The sequence below is a fragment of the Loxodonta africana genome, chromosome 14 (assembly GCF_030014295.1).
Source record: "Loxodonta africana isolate mLoxAfr1 chromosome 14, mLoxAfr1.hap2, whole genome shotgun sequence".
NCBI lineage: Eukaryota > Metazoa > Chordata > Mammalia > Proboscidea > Elephantidae > Loxodonta > Loxodonta africana.
Window position 1 is genome coordinate 89988175 of NC_087355.1, and position 19275 is coordinate 90007449.

The 19275-nt window shown below is 46.2% G+C and overlaps 1 protein-coding gene across 9 annotated transcripts in view; it reads right to left on the minus strand.

Annotated features, from left to right (window-relative positions):
• Positions 1-19275, minus strand: part of TSNARE1 (t-SNARE domain containing 1) — a 226749-nt gene that overhangs the window by 56338 nt on the left and 151136 nt on the right. For 4 of the 9 annotated variants that reach the window (XM_064268134.1, XM_064268133.1, XM_064268132.1 and 1 more), the window contains one exon: positions 16312-17629. The exons of 3 other annotated variants lie outside the window; for them this stretch is intronic. In XM_064268134.1, the coding sequence (XP_064124204.1) occupies positions 17034-17629 (596 nt within the window). In that variant the 3' untranslated portion in view covers positions 16312-17033. Of the gene's footprint in view, positions 1-16311; positions 17630-19275 lie in introns of those variants that run through there. 2 more of the 9 variants (XM_064268137.1, XM_064268136.1) reach the window with 1 other exon arrangement.

Here is a 19275-nt window from a genome sequence, read left to right on the forward strand (position 1 = left end):
CCAGAGAGCACACAGTCAACCTGTGACCCAGGTGTGGACAGGTCAGCCCCTGCCCTGGGCTTGGATGGGCTGTACTGTGACCCAGGTGTGGACAGGTCAGCCCGTGCCCTGGGCTTGGATGGGCTGTACTGTGACCCAGGTGTGGACAGGTCAGCCCGTGCCCTGGGCTTGGATGGGCTGTACTGTGACCCAGGTGTGGACAGGTCAGCCCGTGCCCTGGGCTTGGATGGGCTGTACTGTGACGCAGGTTCGGAGATGAGTCTTCCGGGCTTAAAAGGCTGGGGGTAAAAAACTCCTTTGAAGGCTTTGTGCTAATGCAGCTAGAAACCCAAAACCCACTGCTGTCGAGTCCATTCAGACTCATAGCGACAGAACTGCTCCATAGGGTTTCCAAGGCTGTAATCTCTACAGAAGCGGACTTTTTCCCCACAGAGGGCTGGTGGGTTCGAGTCCACGGGTTTGAACTGCCAACCTTTCAGTTAGCAGCCAAGTGCTTATCCACTGCACCACCGGTGCTCCCTGCAGCTAGGAAAAAAAAAAATTTTTTTTTTTTTTTTTTTCCCTAGCTGCAGCTAGAAAAGCCTCCCACAAATCCCTAGTCCTGGAGCCGCCTCCTCTGAATGCCCCCCTCCCTGCAGCGCCCCCACCCGGCGCCCTCCTCTGGCCCCTCCTCCCGCCCCTCCCACCCAGAGCAGAGGGTTTAACCTCCTGCGGCGTGTCCTGCTCCCTCTGCAGGTCAGGTGGGCCAGGTTCAGACCGGTCCCCTCCCTCACTTCCCCACAGCTGTCCCCACAGCGCCTGGAAACACCATCCGCATCTGCACTTCTCAGCAGAGACCAGGCCAGAATCTACAACAATCCAGTCAGGACAGTAACTTCCCCAGCGTTCTCTGCACCGCGACGCAGCAGCTCTGGGCCAGCAAAATCCAATTGTCCTTTGTTTAACCCGATCCAGATCCAAATGAAAAGGCAGCCGCCTCCGGGCGCCACCTGCATTCTATCCTCCACCCTGGCTCCAAGGCGCCAGGGGCTCCAGGCACCAGGCTGGCAGCAGCCCCCGCCCCATCCTGCAGAACGGCTCCTCCTGGCTCTCAGAGTTAAAATCTCTTTGCCAGGAACGCAATTAGGAGATTTTAAATATGGAAGGAGAGCCGGTCACTCCTTCCCCTGGGGCACCTGGTGCTTGAGTCACAGCTCACCCCGAAGGTCTGGCTGGAAGGAGGGGAACCTCGCCTTCAGAAAGAGAGAGTGGCCCTGGCACATTGCCGGGCATGACCCCATCCTGGCCAGCAGTCCTCAGCCTTCAGAGCCCTGGCTACCCGCCCAGGATAGGCCCTTCCTGTCCATTTCTCCTCCCACCCTCCAAAGGCCATTTTCTCCAGGAAGACCTCCATGGTTTCCCAGTGTTGATGGACCAAGACCCACAGAGGTGTACAAGGTCTAATGCGGCCCACACCCCACCGTTGTAGTCGTTAGGTCCCGTCTATCGGTTCTGACTCATAACGACCCCAGGTACAACAGAGTGAAACACTGCCCGGTCCTGCTTGCTATGGTTGAGCTCACTGTTGCAACCACTCTGTCAGTCCATCTCTTTGAGTCTCTTCCTCTTTTTCCTCTACTTTCTCAAGCATGATGTCCTTCTCCAGGGACTGATCCCTCCTGATAACATGTCCAAAGTACATGAGACAAGTCCCGGCATCCTTGCTTCTAAAGAGCATTCTAGCTGTACTTCTTCCAAGACAGATTTGTTCATTCTTCTGGCTTGTAAAACAAAACCTGTTGCCATCGAGTTGGTTCTAATTCATAGTGACCCTATCGGACAGAGTAGAACTGCTCTATAGGGTTTCCAAGGATCAGCTGGTAGATTCGAACTGTCGATCTTTTGGTTAGTGGCTGAGTTCTTAACCACCACGCCACCAGGGCAGTCCATGGTATATTCAATATTTTTCACCAACATCATAATTCAAAGGCATCAGTTCTTCCTTGGTCTTCCTTATTCATTGTCCAGCTTTAGAATGCTTACAAAAAACCCATTGCCGTTGAGTCGATTCCGACTCACAGTGACCCTATAGGACAGAGTAGAACTGCCCCAAAGAGTTTCCAAGGATCACCTGGCAGATTCAAACTGCCGACGTTTCTGCCGACCTCTTGGTTAGCAGCCACAGCACTTAACCACTACGCCACCAGGGTTTCCGAATGCTTATAAGGCGATTGAAGATACTGTGGCTTGGGTTAGGCACACCTTAGCCCTCCCTCAAAGTGACATTTTTGCTTTTCAAGCTTTAAACAGGTCTCTTGCAGCAGGTTTGCCCAATGCAATGCGTCATTTGATTTCTTGGCTGCTGCTTCCTTGGGTGTTGAACACCCCTCGGTAAAGTGAGGGAACGGATGCCCAGAGTCGGGTCACGGCCACAGGACAACTAGCCCACGCTCAGAGAAGGAGCAGCTCTAGCCAAGTTTGAAGAGAGGGAGGGGAGGGGAAGAAGAGAGGAGCAGATGGGCGGTGTGTGGGCTGGAGCTGGGGGCGGAGCGGGGGCGGAGCGGAGGCCCCTCTGTCCTCCCTTCAGGCACCAGGCAGGGCCCAGGGCCAGGGCAGCCTCTGGGTTCTTAGCTAATCGCGCCCGTTGCAGGATGTGGATTAGCTCTGAAGCCCAGACCCCTTGGCGGACCTTCTGACCCCAGCCCCACTTCTTACGTCCCTCACCCCCAAGCCCCAGCCCCACTGGAACCCTGCCACGCCCTTCCTTCGTGGACCCTGAGGCTGGGTTTCGTTTTTGCACCTCTTCACCCTCCACCCCGCCAGGCTGAACACCTACTGCGTGGAGCATAGGAGCAGGACCAGACAAGGCCCCCATCCTCTGGGAGCCGGCCTTCTACAAGGGAGAGATGTGGGCCCTGCAGGGCGCATCGGTTAGACAGACGGGAAGGAGGGGGGCCATCTGGAAAGACTGAGGGATAGATCCGAGGAAAGACCTAAAAGAGCCCAACAGGGCATTCGCAGAGGGGGCTGCGCAAAGGGGAGAAGGAAGCAAGGAAGGTGAAGAGGAAGGAAGAGGAGGAGGAAGGAGGAAAGGGACCGGCATTTGCAGAGGGTCTAAGGCTGCCAGGCTCCTGCCATCTGTGTCCTGTTACTGTTAAAGACAGTCTGGAGTTCCACAGCACAGGGCGCCATGGTGACAGGGTCACCATCAGGGTCATCCCAGTGTCCACCACCAGGGTTCCAGCCTCCTGTGACCACCAGTCCCGCAGAGGCCATGCCTGGTGCGGTTCCAGTGCCCCATCCCCTGCTCAGTTCCCAGCACAGACTCCCGAAACCATCTCCCCGACCCCATACTCCCAGGTATGCCCTGGAGCACCGGGGCCCCCAGCACTCAGGCTGTCAGACCTGGAGGGGCCAGGTCTCAGGAGGCCCAGCAAGGAGTCCCTCTGGCCACAGCTGGGCTGGACAGTGCTGGCAGGAGACTAGCTGGACCACTAGCCTGGCCTCCCAAAAACCAAACCAGGTGTTGCAGAGTCAACTCTGACTCTTGGTGTCTCCAAGTGTGCAGAGCGGAACTGACCCCACCGGGTTTTCAAGGCTGTGATCTTTCAAAAGGAGATCACCAGGCCTGTCTTCTAAGGTGCCTCTGGGTGGATTCCAATCCCCAACCTTTCAGTTAGTAGCCAAGGCTTAGCCATTTCTGCCACCCAGGCCCCGTCCACTCCCATCTGTGAGGGCCGCAACCCCTTTCCCAGAATGTCCTGAAAAAGTGCAACATGACCACGGAGCCCCTGCTCCAGCCCAGTGGCCTCTGCAGCCTCGAGACAGCATCCCAGGCCTCCGCCAGGCACTCAAGGTCGTTTTCAGATTTACCATGTCTTGATATTAGGAGGGCATATTCTCCACCTTATTATTCTTGTTCCGGAGTGCCACAGCTATTTTTAGACCTTCATTCTAGCCTATAAATTTTATAATCAGATACCAAGCTCCTTGAAAAACACTACTGGGATTCTGATTGGGACTGCAAGGAACCTATACATGGATCTGGGGAGAATGACATCTTTGCAATCCTGACTGTCCTACCCGTGACTATGGTGTGTGTGTGGGCGGGGGGGGGTATACATGTATTTATTTACCCAGAAACCAAACCCAGTGCCGTCGAGTCGATTCCGACTCATAGCGACCTATATGTATTTATTTAGGTGTTTTAAAATTCCTTATCATAAAGTTTTATAATTTTCTCCATACAGACTCTCCTCATATTTTGTTATATTTTTGCTGCTATTATAAATGATATATTTTTCCATTAGTTTACCTGTTCGTTGTATATAGAAAGGCATTTGAGTCTCATATTTTGATTTTTCCACTAATTTGTCTGGGGATTCTTTTGCAAAATGAAGACAGGCTCCTTCCTTTCCAATACTTACACTTTTTTTTTTTCATTTCCTTTCCTACTGAGCAAGCTGGCAGCCCCGTACGGAGCTGGGTAGATGAGTGATGATGGGTCTCCTTGACTCAGCAGCACCCAACAACAACAGCACCCTTGACTTGCTCCTCAGCTTCAAGGCATGCTCCTAACGTCACAGCATTAATTTTTGCTCTTGGAGTTTTGGTGGATAACCCATATCAGTTAAGGAGATTCTTGCCTGTTTTTAATTTGCCAAGCTTATTTTTTAAACTTAATGGGTACTGAGTTGTATCAAACGTTTTGTCAGAAATCACTGCGATGATCATCAGATATGCTTTTTCTGCTTTACTGTGTTAGTGTAGTGCTGTCGTTAGGGGCTGCCGAGTCGGCTCTGACTCCTAGTGACCCTGCGTGCAACAGAACAAAACACTGCCCGGTCCTGCCTTGTTATCACGCTTGAACCCACTGTCACAGCCACTGTGTCAATCCATCTTGTTTAGGGTCTCCCTCTTTTTCACTGACCCTCTACTTTACCACGTACGATGTCCTTCTCCAGGACTGGTTCCTCCTAATAACATGTCTAAAGAAAGTGAGACAAAGTCTTGCCATCCTTGCTTCCAAGACAGAGTTTTCGTTCTTCTGGCAGTCCACAGTATATTCAATATTCTTTGCCAGCGCCATAATTCAAAGGCATCGATTCTTCTTCAGTCTTCCTTATTCATTGTCATATTCAAACGCATATGAGGGGATTGAAAATACCATGGCTTGGGTCAGGCATACCTTGGTCCTCAAAGTGACATCTTTGCTTCTTAACACTTTATATAGGTCTTTTGCAACAGATTGGCCCACTGCAATCCATTGTATTAAATCACATTTATAGATTTTGTATTCATTAAATGAATAAAAAATACAGCAGTGCTAAACCACTCTGGTGTAAATCCACTCCCGGTGTCACTCCGACTCAGTCAGGTGTGATATCTTTTTTTAACACTTCTGGGTTTGGTCTGCTCATGTTTGATTTGGGATTACGAAATCTATGTTCCTGAGGTAGACTGGTCTATACTTTGCTGTTCTTCTCTGGTTCTGACCTCACATTAAGTACTGAGAAATTTTCTCTCCTTTTCTATTCTCTAGAGAAGTTTGTGCGAGATTGGATCTCTTCCTTGAAACTTGGGTAGAACCCACTTACAAAACCATCTGGGTTGAGTGTTTTCGTTGTGGAATTTTAACTGATTCAATTTCTTTAATGGTTATGGAGCTACTGAGGCTATTTAGTCTTGAGTCAATGTTGGCAACTTGCACTTTTCTAGGAATCCGTCCATTTTTTCTAGGTTTCCAAGTTTGTTGGCGTAAGGCTGTTCATAGACTTCTCTATTATTTTAGAATTTAAGCTTTCTCTCCTGGATCAACCTCACCAGTGGTTTGTCTATTTTAAGTCTTTCCAAGAACGAGCTTTGGGCTTTATGGAGCTTCTCTATTCTAACTTACTAATTCTGCTGTTATCTTTAGTCTTCCTCTGACATTCTTTGGGTTTCCTCTATCATTTTTTTTACTTTTTAAAAAATGTCTTTTTAATGTCATAATACATTAATTTTCAGACTTTCATCTTTTGTGGTATAAGCATTTAAGGTCATTGATTTCTTTGCAGTATTCCACAGATTTTGATATGTAGTATTTTCATTATTACTCAAAGTTGTCTTTTTATATATCCATTAGTGATTTCTTCTTTGATCCACAGTTAGTTAGAAATGTTTTTAAATTTCTAAACATAGATTTTTTTTTTTTTTGCTACTGATTTTTTATTTCATTTTATCCAGAGTGTGTTCTCTGCACTACTGATTCTTTGAAATCTGTGGACATTTGGCTTTGTGACCTAGTTTGTAGTCAGAATTTGTAAGCATTTCATGTGTGTTTGAGAAGAACGAGTGTCTATATTTGTCCAGTACAGGTTCATGGAGCCAGGTGTTAGATACGTTATTACAATCAGCTCTATCTTTACTAATTTCTTGTCTGTTTGCCCCATCAGTCATTGCAAACGCTATGTTGAAATCTTCTACTCCAATTTCCCTCTATAGCTTTACACATTTTTGCTTTATTTCCTTTGAGCTATTTTTTTTTTTTTTTTTTTTTGGTGCATACAAGTTCAGGGTTTTTCATCCTGCTGACAAAGTGAACCTTTTAGAGAGTGACTCTCTTGATCCTTCACATATTTTTGTTTTAAGGTTCATTTTTTTTTTTTTTTAATTGAGATTGTTACCCAAGATTTCTTTTCCTTAGTCTTTGACTGGCATGTCTTTCTTTGTAACTTTTTCTACTTTACTCTTTTACTGTAATGTGATGTTTTCAACCTTTCCATGTCCTTGTGTTTTAGCATGTCTCTTGTAAATAATAAAGAAACGTTATCTTTTCCTCCAACCTGGACACTTTTAATCCATCTGCATTTACTTTGTTAACTGGAATGGTCCCAAAGGCTAGCCTTGTGTTTTGTACTTGTTTTATTTTTTCTTCTGTATGATTTTTGCTTCTCCTTTTCTTTTTTCCTTTCCTTTTCCTTTTTGTAGTCAATGAGGTTACTGTTGTTTTTTCTCATTGTTTGACTGTATTCTTATTCCATTTTTCACTAGTGGGGCCCTGGTGGCCCAGTAGTTAAACATTCGGCAGCTAACCAAAATGTCAGTATTTCAAATCCACCAGACGCTCTTTAGAAACCTATGGGGTAGTTCTACTCTGTCCTGTAGGGTCACTGTGAGTCAGAATTGACTCAACGGCAATGGGTTTGATACTCTAATACTATTCTTTTAGAGATGACCCTTGCCTTAAGTTTTATTTTATTGCATTTAAATTTTCACTCATGTTTTGTATGTGCATGTACAGGTCTATGAAATTTTATGACACAAACAGATATATGTAACTGTCACTATGATCAAGATACAGCACCACAGGGAAACTCCTCTGTGCCACCTCTTAATAGTCACACCGTCCCCCGTGCCCTACCCCCCCCACCCCTGAAAACCACTGGTCTGTTCTCTGCCTCCGTAATTCCATCACTTCAAGAATGTTGCAAAAATTCCAACACCCATTCATGATAAAAACTCTCAGCAAAATAGGAATAGAAGGAAAATTCCTCAACATAATAAAGGGCATTTATACAAACCCAACATCATCCTAAATGGAGAGAGTCTGAAAGCATTCCCCTTGAGAACGGGAATCAGACAAGGATGCCCTTTATCACAGCTCTTATTCAGCATTGTGCTAGAGGTCCTAGCCAGAGCAATTAGGGTAGATAAAGAAATAAAGGGCATCCAGATTGGTAAAGAAGTAAAAGTACCTCTATTTGCAGATGACATGATCTTATACACAGAAAACCCTAAAGAATCCTCCAGAAAACTACTGAAACTAATAGAAGAGTTCAGCAGAGTATCAGGATAAAAGACAAACATACAAAAATCAGTTGGATTCCTCTACACCAACAAAAAGAACATTGAAGAGGAAATCACCAAATCAATGCCATTTACAGCAGCCCCCAAGAAGATAAAATACTTAGGAATAAATCTTACCAGAGATGTAAAAGACCTATACAAAGCAAACTACAAGACACTGCTGCAAAAAACCAAGAGAGACCTACATAAGGGGAAAAACATACCCTGCTCATGGATAGGAAGACTTAACATTGTAAAAATGTCTGTTCTACCAACAGCTATCTATAGATACAATGCAATTCTGATCCAAATTCCAATGACATTTTTTAGTGAGATGGAGAAAAAAAATACCAACTTCATATGGAAGGCAAAGAGGCCCCAGATAAGTAAAGCATTACTGAAAAAGAAGAACAAAGTGAGAGGCCTCGCTCTACCTCATTTTAGAACCTATTATACAGCCACAGTATTCAAAACAGCCTGGTACTGGTACAACAGAAGATACATAGACCAAGGGAACAGACTTGAGAATCCAAACATAAATCCATCCACGTATGAGCAGTTGATATTTGACAAAGGCCCAAAATCAGTTAAATGGGGAAAAGACAGTCTCTTTAACAAATGGTGCTGGCATAACTGGATATCCATCTGCAAAAAAATGAAACAAGACCCATACCCCACACCATGCACAAAAACTAACTCAAAATGGATCAAAGACCTAAATACAAAATCTAAAACAATAAAGATCATGGAAGAAAAAATAAGGACAACGTTAGGAGCCCTAATACATGGCATAAACAGTATACAAAATATTACTGACCATGGACAAATACCAGAAGAGAAACTAGGTAACTGGGAGCTCCTAAAAATCAAACACCTATGCTCATCCAAAGACTTCACCAAAAGAGTAAAAAGATTACCTACAGTCTGGGAAAAAGTTTCCAGCTATGACATTTCTGATAAGTGTCTGATCTCTAAAATCTACATGATACTGCAAAAACTCAACAACAAAAAGACAAACAACCAATTAAAAAGTGGGCAAAGGATATGAACATGAACCTCACTAAAGAAGATATTCAGGTGGCTAACAGATATATGAGGAAATGCTCACGTTCATTAGCCATTAAAGAAATGCAAATAAAAACTACAATGAGATTCCATCTCACTCCAACAAGGTTGGCATTAATCAAAAAAACACAAAATAATAAATGTTGGAGAGGTTGTGGAGAGACTGGAACATTTATACATTGCTGGTGGGAATGTAAAACGGTACAAAAAACTTTGGAAATCGATTTGGTGCTTCCTTAAAAACTAGAAATAGAACTACCATACGATCCAGCAATCCCACTCGTTGGAATATATCCTAGAGAAATTAGAGCCTTTACATGAACAGATACATGCACACCCATGTTCACGGCAGCACTGTTTACAATAGCAAAAAGATGGAAGCAACCAAGGTGCCCATCCATAGATGAATGGATAAATAAATTATGGTATATTCACACAGTGGAATATTACGCATCGATAAAGAACAATGATGAATCTGTGAAACATTTCATAACATGGAGGAATCTGGAAGGCATTATGCTGAGTCAGTTGCAAAAGGACAAATATTGTACAAGACCACTATTATAAGAACTCAAGAAATAGTTTGAACAGAGAAGAAAATGTTCTTTGATGATTACAAGAGTGGGGAGGGAGGGAGGGAGAGAGGTATTCACTAATTAGATGTTGTTCTTGTTGTTGTTAGGTGCAGTCGAGTCGGTTCCGACTCATAGCGACCCTAAGCACAACAGAACGAAACACTGCCCAGTCCTGCGCCATCCTCACAATCGTTGTCATGCTTGAGCTCATTGTTGCAGCCACTGTGTCAATCCACCTCGTTGAGGGTCTTCCTCTTTTCCGCTGACCCTGTACTTTGCCAAGCATGACCTCCTTCTCCAGAGACTGATCCCTCCTGACAACATGTCCAAAGTATGTAAGACACAGTCTCGCCATCCTTGCTTCTAAGGAGCATTCTGGTTGTACTTCTTCCAAGACAGATTTATTCATTCTTTTGGCAATCGATGGTATATTCAATATTCTTTGCCAACACCACAATTCAAATGCATCAATTCTCCTTCTGTCTTGCTTATTCATTATCCAGCTTTCACATGCATATGATGCGATTGAAAATACCATGGCTTGGGTCAGGCACACCTTAGTCTTCAAGGTGACATCTTTGCTCCTCGACAGTTTAAAGAGGTCCTTTGTGGCAGATTTACACAATGCAATGGGTCTTTTGATTTCTTGACTGCTGCTTCCATGGCTGTTGATTGTGCATCCAAGTAAAATGAAATCCTTGACAACTTCAGTCTTTTCTCCATTTATCACGATGTTGCTCATTGGTCCGGTTGTGAGGATTTTTGTCTTCTTTATGTTGAGGTGCAATCCATACTGAAGGCTGTGGTTTCTGATCTTCATCAATAAGTGCTTCAAGTCCTCTTCACTTTCGGCAAACAAAGTTGTGTCATCTGCATAATGCAGGTTGTTAATGAGTCTTCCTTCAATCCTGATGCCCTGTTCTTCTTCATATAGTCCAGCTTCTAGGATTATTTGCTCAGCATAAAGATTGAATAGGTGTGGTGAAAGAATACAACCCTGACGCACACCTTTCCTGACTTTAAACCAATCAGTATCCCCTTGTTCTGTCCAAACAATTGCCTCTTGATCTATCTAATTTATCTAATTAGATAGGAGACAAGAACTAATTTAGGTGAAGGGAAAGACAACACACAATACAGGAGAGATCAGCACAACTGGACTAAACCAAAAGCAAAGAAGTTTCCTGAATAAACGGAATGCTTCGAAGGCCAGCGTAGCAGGGACAGAGGTTTGGGGACCATGGTTTCAGAGGACATCTAGGTCAACTGGCATAATAAAATCTATAAGAAAACATTCTGCATCCCACTCTGGAGAGTGGCTTCTGGGGTCTTAAATGCTAGCAAGTGGCTATCTAAGATGCATCAATTGGTCTCAACCCACCCGGTGCAAAGGAGAATGAAGAACACCAAGGACACAAGGTAATAAAGAGCCCAAGAGACAGAAAGGGCCACATAAATCAGAGACTACATCAGCCTGAGACCAGAAGAACTAGATGGTGCCCAGCTACAACCAATAACTGCCCTGACAGGGAACACAATAGAGAATCCCTGATGGAGCAGGAGAGCAGTGGGATGCAGACCTCAAATTCTCATGAAAAGACCAGACTTAATGGTCTGACTGAGGCTAGAAGGACTCCAGAGGCCATGGTCCCCAGACCTTCTGTCAGCCCAAGACAGGAACCATTCTCAAAGCCGACTCTTCAGATGGATTGGACTGGACTAAGGGATAGAAAATGATACGGGTGAAGAGTGAGCTTCTTGGATCAAGTAGACAAATGAGACTATGTGGGCAGCTCCTGTCTAGGGAAGAGATGAGCGGGCAGAGGAGGTCAGAAGTAGCCGAATGGACACGAAAATAGAGTGGACGGGAGGAGTATGCTGTCTCATTAGAGGGAACGCAACTAGGAGTATACAGCAAGGTACATTTAAGTTTTTGTATGAGAGAATGACTTGGTTTGTAAACTTTCACTTAAAGCACAATAAAAATTAAAAAAAAAAAAGAATGTTGTATAAATGGAATCATACAGCATGGAACCTTTTGAGATTAGCTTTTTCACTCAAAAGAATGCCCTGAGTTCCATCCAAGCTGTTGCTTGTATTGCTAGTGGGTTACTTTGTATTGCTGAGTGGTGTTCCACTGTATGGAGGTACCATTACCTGGTCAAGGACATCGAGGTTGGGTAGAAGTTGAGCCTATCACAAAGATACTACTGATATTATTCACAGCTTTGGTGCCAACATGATTTGTTATCTCCCTAAGATAAATACCCAGGAGCGTGATGACTGGGTCATATGGTCAGCATATATTCAAATTTTTAAGCAATTATCCAACTGTTTTCCAGAGTGGCTGCACCCTTTTACATTCCCACCAGCAATGTGGGTGTTTCTCCACCTCCTTTTATCTTTTACTTTAGCCACTCCAACAGGCACACAGCAGTGTCTCACTGTGGTTTTAATTTGCATTTCCCCAGTGACTAGTGAGGTTGTACAGCTTTTCCTGTACTTATTTGCTATCCATGTATCTTCTTTGGTGAAGTAGCTGCTTAAGTCTTTTGTCTGTTTTCTGATTGCATTGTTTGTTTTCTTGCTATTGAGTTGAGAGAGTTCTTCGTATATTCTGGATACCAGTCCTTTGCCAGATATGTGATTTGCAAATATTTTCTCAAAGTCAGTGACTTGGCTTTTCATCGTTTTAACAGGGTCTTTTGCAGAGCAGAAATTTTTAATTTTGATGAAGGTACCCTTGAGTTTTAAATAGGTATAGTTATTAGCAAAGGCTAAAAATTCATCAATATTGAATCTCTGGGAAAATAATACAAAGACCTCAGAATAGTTTAACAACTCTTCCCAACTAATATACTATCATACTATCATCGTCTAGTATTGCTGTTCTGTCCTTTCCGAAAATTTAACTTCATGAGTTAGACATTATAGTTGTAATAAAATAATGATATTATTTTACACTGTTGTTTGGATTTACCTACATATTTATAATGAATAAGGAAGATCAAAGAATTAATGCCTTTGAATTATGGTGTTGCTGAAAAATATTGACTATACCATGGACTGCCAGAAGAATGAACAAATCTGTCTTGGGAATAGTACAGCCAGAATGCTCCTTGGAAGCAAGGATGCAAGACTTCACCTCACATACTTTGGACATGTTATCAGGAAGGACAGGACCAGTCCCTGGTGAAAGACGTCATGCTTGGTAGAGCAGAGGGTCAGCAGAAAAGAGGAAGACCCTAAACAAGATGGATTGACACAGTGGCTGCAACAATGGGCTCATGCATAGCAACGATTGTGAGGATGGCACAGGACCAGGCAGTGTTTCGTTTTATTGTACATATGGTCGCTATGAGTTGGAACTCACTCAACAGCACCTAACAACAACACATATTTACCAATATTTTGGTTCACTGTCCTTGCATTACAGACCTTTATTCTGGGATTATTTTCATCCATCCTGAAGTCCACCCTATGAAATTCCTTTATTGTAAGTCTATTGGTGGTAAACCTTCTCTGTTCATTTCTCTGGAAATGTCTACCCTTTGCCTTTGTTCTTGAATGACAGTTTTGTTAAGTGCATAATTTTAGATTGACAGTTATTTTCTCTCAACACTCAGTAGATATCATCTGTTTTCTAAATTCTATTGTTGTTTATCTAAAATCAGCTGCCAGCAAAATTGTCATTCCTTTTCTTTCTTTCTGGCTGTTTATAATACCTCCCCTTTCACTATGATATTCTGCAGTTTCATCATGATGTGTTCAGGAATTTATTTCTTTTCATTTATGCTACGTGGTATAAATTGTGTTTCCTGTGTTTACAGGGTCATGGATCTCACCAGACATGACTTCTTCACACATTACCTTTCCTTTTGTTCCATTTATTCTTTCTGGGACTCAAATTAGACATATGTTGGTTTTCTGATTCTATTCTCCATACTTTTTAATCTCACACAGTTTCCATTTTTTAATCTCTCTTTGAAATATTGTTAATTTCTTTAGATGTATCTTCCGGTTTGCTAATTCACTCTTCATCTGTGTCTAACATGTTGTGTAACCCAACCATCAAGTTCTTCATTTCTAAAAGTTATATTTGATGTTTTCCAGATATGTTTGGTCACTTTTGATAATCTTATTATTGCTCATTGTTGTGATTCCATCTTTTTATTTTTTAATATTTCATAGAAAAGTTTTAATATTATGTATCTTATTAATTCCAATTGCCAAATCCTTTGGGGCCTAAAACTGCTGTTTTGTTATTTCTGCTATTGTTGATTCTTTCTCCTGATTCTCACTCAGTGGTCTGCCTCATTAAAGACTACATGATCTCTGACCGTGGGTTCACATGATTCTTTTTATTCTGTGGGTACCCCTAAAGGGCTATTAGGAGATATGTTCTTCCAGAAATGATCTGCTAGGATCCATTAGTAGAATTGATACTGGCATTCAGTCTCAGGTCAACCCTGCCTTTCATTTGTTTCCCACTCTAGGGCTCTTGATGTCAACTTGGCTAGGCTCTAGTGCTGTTACTTGGGGAAACACTAGATGTTGCTGTGATGGTAGCTTGTAGATGTGATTAACTAAATAGGAGCCCTGGTGGCACAGTGGTTAACAGCTTTCCTGATAACCAAAAGGTTGACAGTTCGAATCTATCAGTTGTTCTCTGGAAACTCTATGAGGCAATTCTACTCTGTCCTATAGGGTTGCTATGAGTCGGAATCAACCCAGTGGCAATGGGTTTGGTTCTTTTGACTCTACATAAAGGAGATTGCTCTTGATAATGTGCGTGGGTTTCATCCAATCAGTTAAATATATTTACCTGCTAAATATCCATTTTCTGCAGCAGACTGTTGAGGAGACAGGGACTTTGTCTGCTTTGGTCACTTCTGTATCCTCAGCACTTAGTACAAGGCCTGGCCTAGAGGAGGCACCCAATAGATATTAGCAGACATGGAACTGCAGAGGGACATGGAAGTGACCAGAGTCAGGGCTCAGGGCCAAGATCAGCATGTGAGCAGGATCAGGGCTCAGTGTGTGAGCAGGGTCAGGGCCAATGTATGACCAGGGTCAGTGTTCAATGCATGACAAGGTTCAGGGCTCAGAGTGTGATCAAGGTCGGGCTCAGTGTGTGACCAGGATTAGAGCTCAGTGTGGCCAGTGTCAGAGCTCAGTGTATGATCTAGGATCAGGGTTCAGAGTGCAACCAGGGTCAGGGCTCAGCATGTCACCAGGATTAGAGCTCGGTGTGGCCAGTGTCAGAGCTCAGCGTATGATCTAGGAACAGGGCTCAGAATGTGACCAGGGTCAGGGCTCAGTGAGTGACCAGGGTCAGGGCTCAGTGAGTGACCAGGGTCAGGGCTCAGTGTGTGACCAGGATTAGGGCTCAGTGCGACCAGTGTCAAGAGCTCAGAGTATGATCTAGGATCAGGGCTCAGAATGTGACCAGGATCAGGGCTCAGTATGGGATTAGAGTAGGGGTTGAGACCAGGGTAAAACTGTAATACAAGAAAAAAAGTGCTCACTGCCACAGAGGCATAGACTAACGACTGTCGACATTTGTAAGTGGATGAGGGTCAATCGCTTCCACCTGGAATGAAGATTTACAGAGGCTTCCTGGAGGCAGGGCACTAAGATGGATCTGGGCTCTGCAGGATGGGAAGAAGGCTTTCCTGGGGAGGGAACCATTGGGAAAAAGGCCTCCAGGGGTGGATTAACCAGTAAGCAAGGTACACTCCAGCTTAACTGTATTTACTAATTTGTAGCGAACAATTTCGTATGAGGTTCACCACATCTTTGATTGGACCCACAGAGGAAGAGGAGGCTGGAAAGGGGCCAGCTTACAGCAGAGACAGCTGAACGTGCACCTAAGGGTTAGGATTTTCCTTTGTACACAAAAGTTACTGACACACTACTGGACCACAGTAAAAACCAGGGCTTCGAACTGGTTCTTCCTGGCTCGGTCATTGCCAAGGAAGCGAAACCACAACAGACCTGAATTTTTAAAATTTGGGTGAACTGTAACGATAACTAGAATGGGAAAAAATTATGGGTCGAAGCCCTGCTAGAAGCTTAATATCTCTTAGAAGGCAAGGGCAACCCACCAACCAAATCTCTTGCCTGTTGGATTTTGCACAGAATTGGAAACAGCTGTGTCCCGCTCAAAGATGGCGGCTGACCCTGCCGCTGTGAGTGTGTGTGTCGGTCTCCACGGTCCTGCCAATAATCCATTCTGACACAGCAGGCTTCTGAAAGGGTTCACTACACCTCTTCCGAGTCTCATTCCAAGGCTTCGGCCCATAAATTTTCCCATCCCGGTTGCTGTTTCAGATCACCCAAATTCTAAAAATTTGGGTCTGTTCCAGTTTCATTTTGTTGGCCATGAATGAGCTGGCTCGAACCGGTTCAAAGCCCTGGTAAAAACTCAAAACCCTGGACGAGCCCTTGCAGCTGTGTACGATTTCACTCTGACCCTGCTCTCAGCTGTGCTGGGGTCTTAGAGCTTTCCAGGCCAGCACACTGCTCAGCTGGTGCCAGCAGGTCAGCGTCTGGCATCTGCAAAGGCTTTTATCCACAGGGCCAGGGAAAAGGGTGGCGAGGGAGGAGGTTGGGGGATGGCAGAGGCCCGGGGACTGGGTCTGGCTCCAGCCTCCCTATCGCACCAGCTTCCCATGGCCACTCACCCTCTCTTGCCTCAGACTGTGCCCCACTAATGAGGACATGAGGTGCTGGCATCCCACCAAGGGGTATCACAAGAGGTGATGGAAGAAGGATCTAGAAACCCAGGGAAGAACTCAGAACCCCTGCAGCAGGCTGAGAGCCAAAGTGAAACCCCACAGAGAAAAGGAGACGGCTCCATCCCATTTACTTGTCATCATCAATATTATTGTCATTGCACCGTTTTGTGTCATGTTTATGTACAAAAAATATTTTTTGCAAGAAAAATCAACAAGTACAAAATGGCAACCCACTCCCATACAGTACCAAGTAACATATATGCATATATATATATATATTTATAATAATATAGATATAAAACTGGAGAGAAGTGACCCCAGCCCACAGGTCTTGGGGAGACCCAGCAGGACAGCAGGACCCCAGCTGCTCTGAATCCACGTGCCCAAGGAGGAGCACAGCTCCCATGAGTCATCCCCAGTCGGGCTTTGGGGGCCCTTCCCACGCCCCACCAAGCCACCTTCTGCCCTCCGGGTGGCGTTTGCTCCATCTTCCCGGCCCTCACCATGGCCGTCAGAGCACCAGAATGGCCAGCCAGGAGCCGGGCTTTCATCCACATGCTGTCCTCCTCCTCCGGCATCGTCCCTGAGAAGGCCTCTCACCAGGCTCCCACCACACAGGCTCCCGAAGCCCCTCCCGCACATCGCCCAGCCCCACCGAGAATGCCAGGATGAACGGGAGTAACGTAGGCAACGTCCTTCGTCCAGTTGACCTTCAGGCTGCATGGCTCCCTGGAGGCCAGTTCTTGCCCACTCCGCCCCAGCCCAGCCTCTAGAAGAGAACTAGCTCTGATCCAACTGTGGGCCAAGCCCTGCCTTCCCACTGCCCCCAGCCCTCCTGGCCCAGACCCTAGATCTCCTCCTCCACCTTCAGGATCATCCCAGAGAAGTCCCCAAGGCTGGCAGGGGCGCCCTGGGGGCTGGCCTGGGAGCCTTTGGTGGGCCCGCAGGGTGCTGCACCAGCAGGGGCACTGTCCAAGGTGGAGGACGAGGCCCTCTGGCCTGGGAACGCCTCCACCAGCCTCTCAAGGGTCCGACTGAGGGCCTCGACACCATCGGCCAGCCGCTGGCTCTGCTCGGCCAGCCGCTGTAGCAGCAGGTTCTGCTGGGCCATCAGGGCACCCTGCTGCTGGTACCAGGAGGACAGCAGGGCACCCTGCTGCTGGTGTGAGTCCAGCAACTGTTGCTCGAACTCAGAAGTCTCAGCTGCTGCCGCTGCAGGCTTCCCAGAGGGCGTGGCTGCTGAGGAGGGTGGGGAGGGCCGGAAGGCCCCCACGAAGGCAGTGGCCGAGGGAGTCGAGGTAGGGGAGACAGGTGGGGAGGGTGAAGAGGTGGGTGGGTGGAAGACTCCTCGCAGGTCCAGGGGATCGGGCTCAGGCAGGGTGGGCCCATCCAGGGTCCGCAAGGGGGTCCACAGGCAGCCAGGAGCCTCGTCCTCCTCGTCAGCTAGCAGGGAGACAGGGAATTGTCAGCCCCCACGGGCCACGGGCAGACGATGCCCAGAGAGGGGGTGCTGTGGGCAGCATGTAGGAGTGTCCCCGCACAGCTGTTTCTCATGACACCCCTCTGCAGTGGGCATGGTGCCCCATTTGAGGACAAGGACATCAGACTCAAGGAAAACAACCTGCCCCAGTAGTGTGGTCAGTGGCAGAGCTGGAGTCCAAACCTCAACCTGAGTCTAAAGCCTGTGTGCCAAACCATCATGCTGGTCTCTTCCTAGTCACCCACCCACCATCTATGTGTCTGTCCATCCACCCAGCTGTCCACCTATCTATCCCCATCCTGTCTGCCCACCCACTGACCTACTCGTCTATCTGTCCACCATTTGTTCATCTATCATCCGTTCATCCTCCATGCATCCAGCATCCATCCGCCATTCATCCTCTATGCACTCATCCGCCCATCCATCATCCATTCTCCATCAATCCATGTACCACCCATTCGCCCACCCACCACCCACCCACCCATCCCCATCACATTCCCTATCCATCCACCATCCATCACGCATCTGTCAATTCATCCACCATCCATTCATTCATTCTTCCATCTACCCATCCATCCACCCGCTATCCGTCCACCACCCATCCATCTTCCATCCATCCATCTATTCATCATCCTTCCATCCTCCAAACCATCCATCTTCCATCCATTCATTCACCATCCATCCATCCGTCCTCCATCCACCCTCCAACCACATACCCATCCATCCCCCATCCATTCATCCTCCACCCATCCACCCTTTCTCCTTCCCTCTACCCTCCATCCATCCATTTGTTCATCCACCATCCATCTAGCCTCCTTCCATATTCCATCCATCCATCCATCTATTCTCCCTCTGCCCTCCCCCTTCCTCCACCCCCTTCCACCCATCATCAATCCATCCACCCATCATTCATCCATTTGTTCATCCATCTTCCATCTGTCATCCATCCACCCACCTGTCCATCTGGCTATCCATCCATACATCCACTCACCCACCCACTCACTCATCTATAATTTGTCCTTCCATCCATTCATGCCTGCATCCATTCATCCTTCCAGTCTGTCCATGTACCCATTCATCTGTGCATCCACTTGGTCACCAAGGTACCCATCCATCAGTCTGTCCATGCACTCATCCACCTGGGTGGCTGTCCCCAGAAGGATGAGAGGGTAAACATGAGAGCAGAGTTTCCCTGGGCAGCAGGAAAAGCTCTGGAGTTAGAATCCTGTAGACTTGGGCTCCAAACCCACTCCGCCTCTCGACTGCCATGTGACCTAAGCAAAGACGTTTCTCTTCTTTGGCTTCAAATTCCTAATCTGCAAATGGTTTTAGGGATCTCTAAGATCACGGTAAGTGTGAAGAAGTCAACAAAGGCCCAGGAAAGCTGACTGCCTGAGAAGTGGGGCTGTGGAGATGCCCTGTGTTGCCGGATGCTCCCTGACAAGTGTAGAAGGGCCCTCGTGGTGGAAGCAGGAGGATGTGAACACACGGCAGTGACTTTGGGGGTGATCTCATGTTTCTGAACCCCATCCACCTCACCTATAAAGTTGGGACAGCACCTGCTGTGCAGTGGGAAATGGGCTGGTGACAGCCCTGACTTGTCATGCCT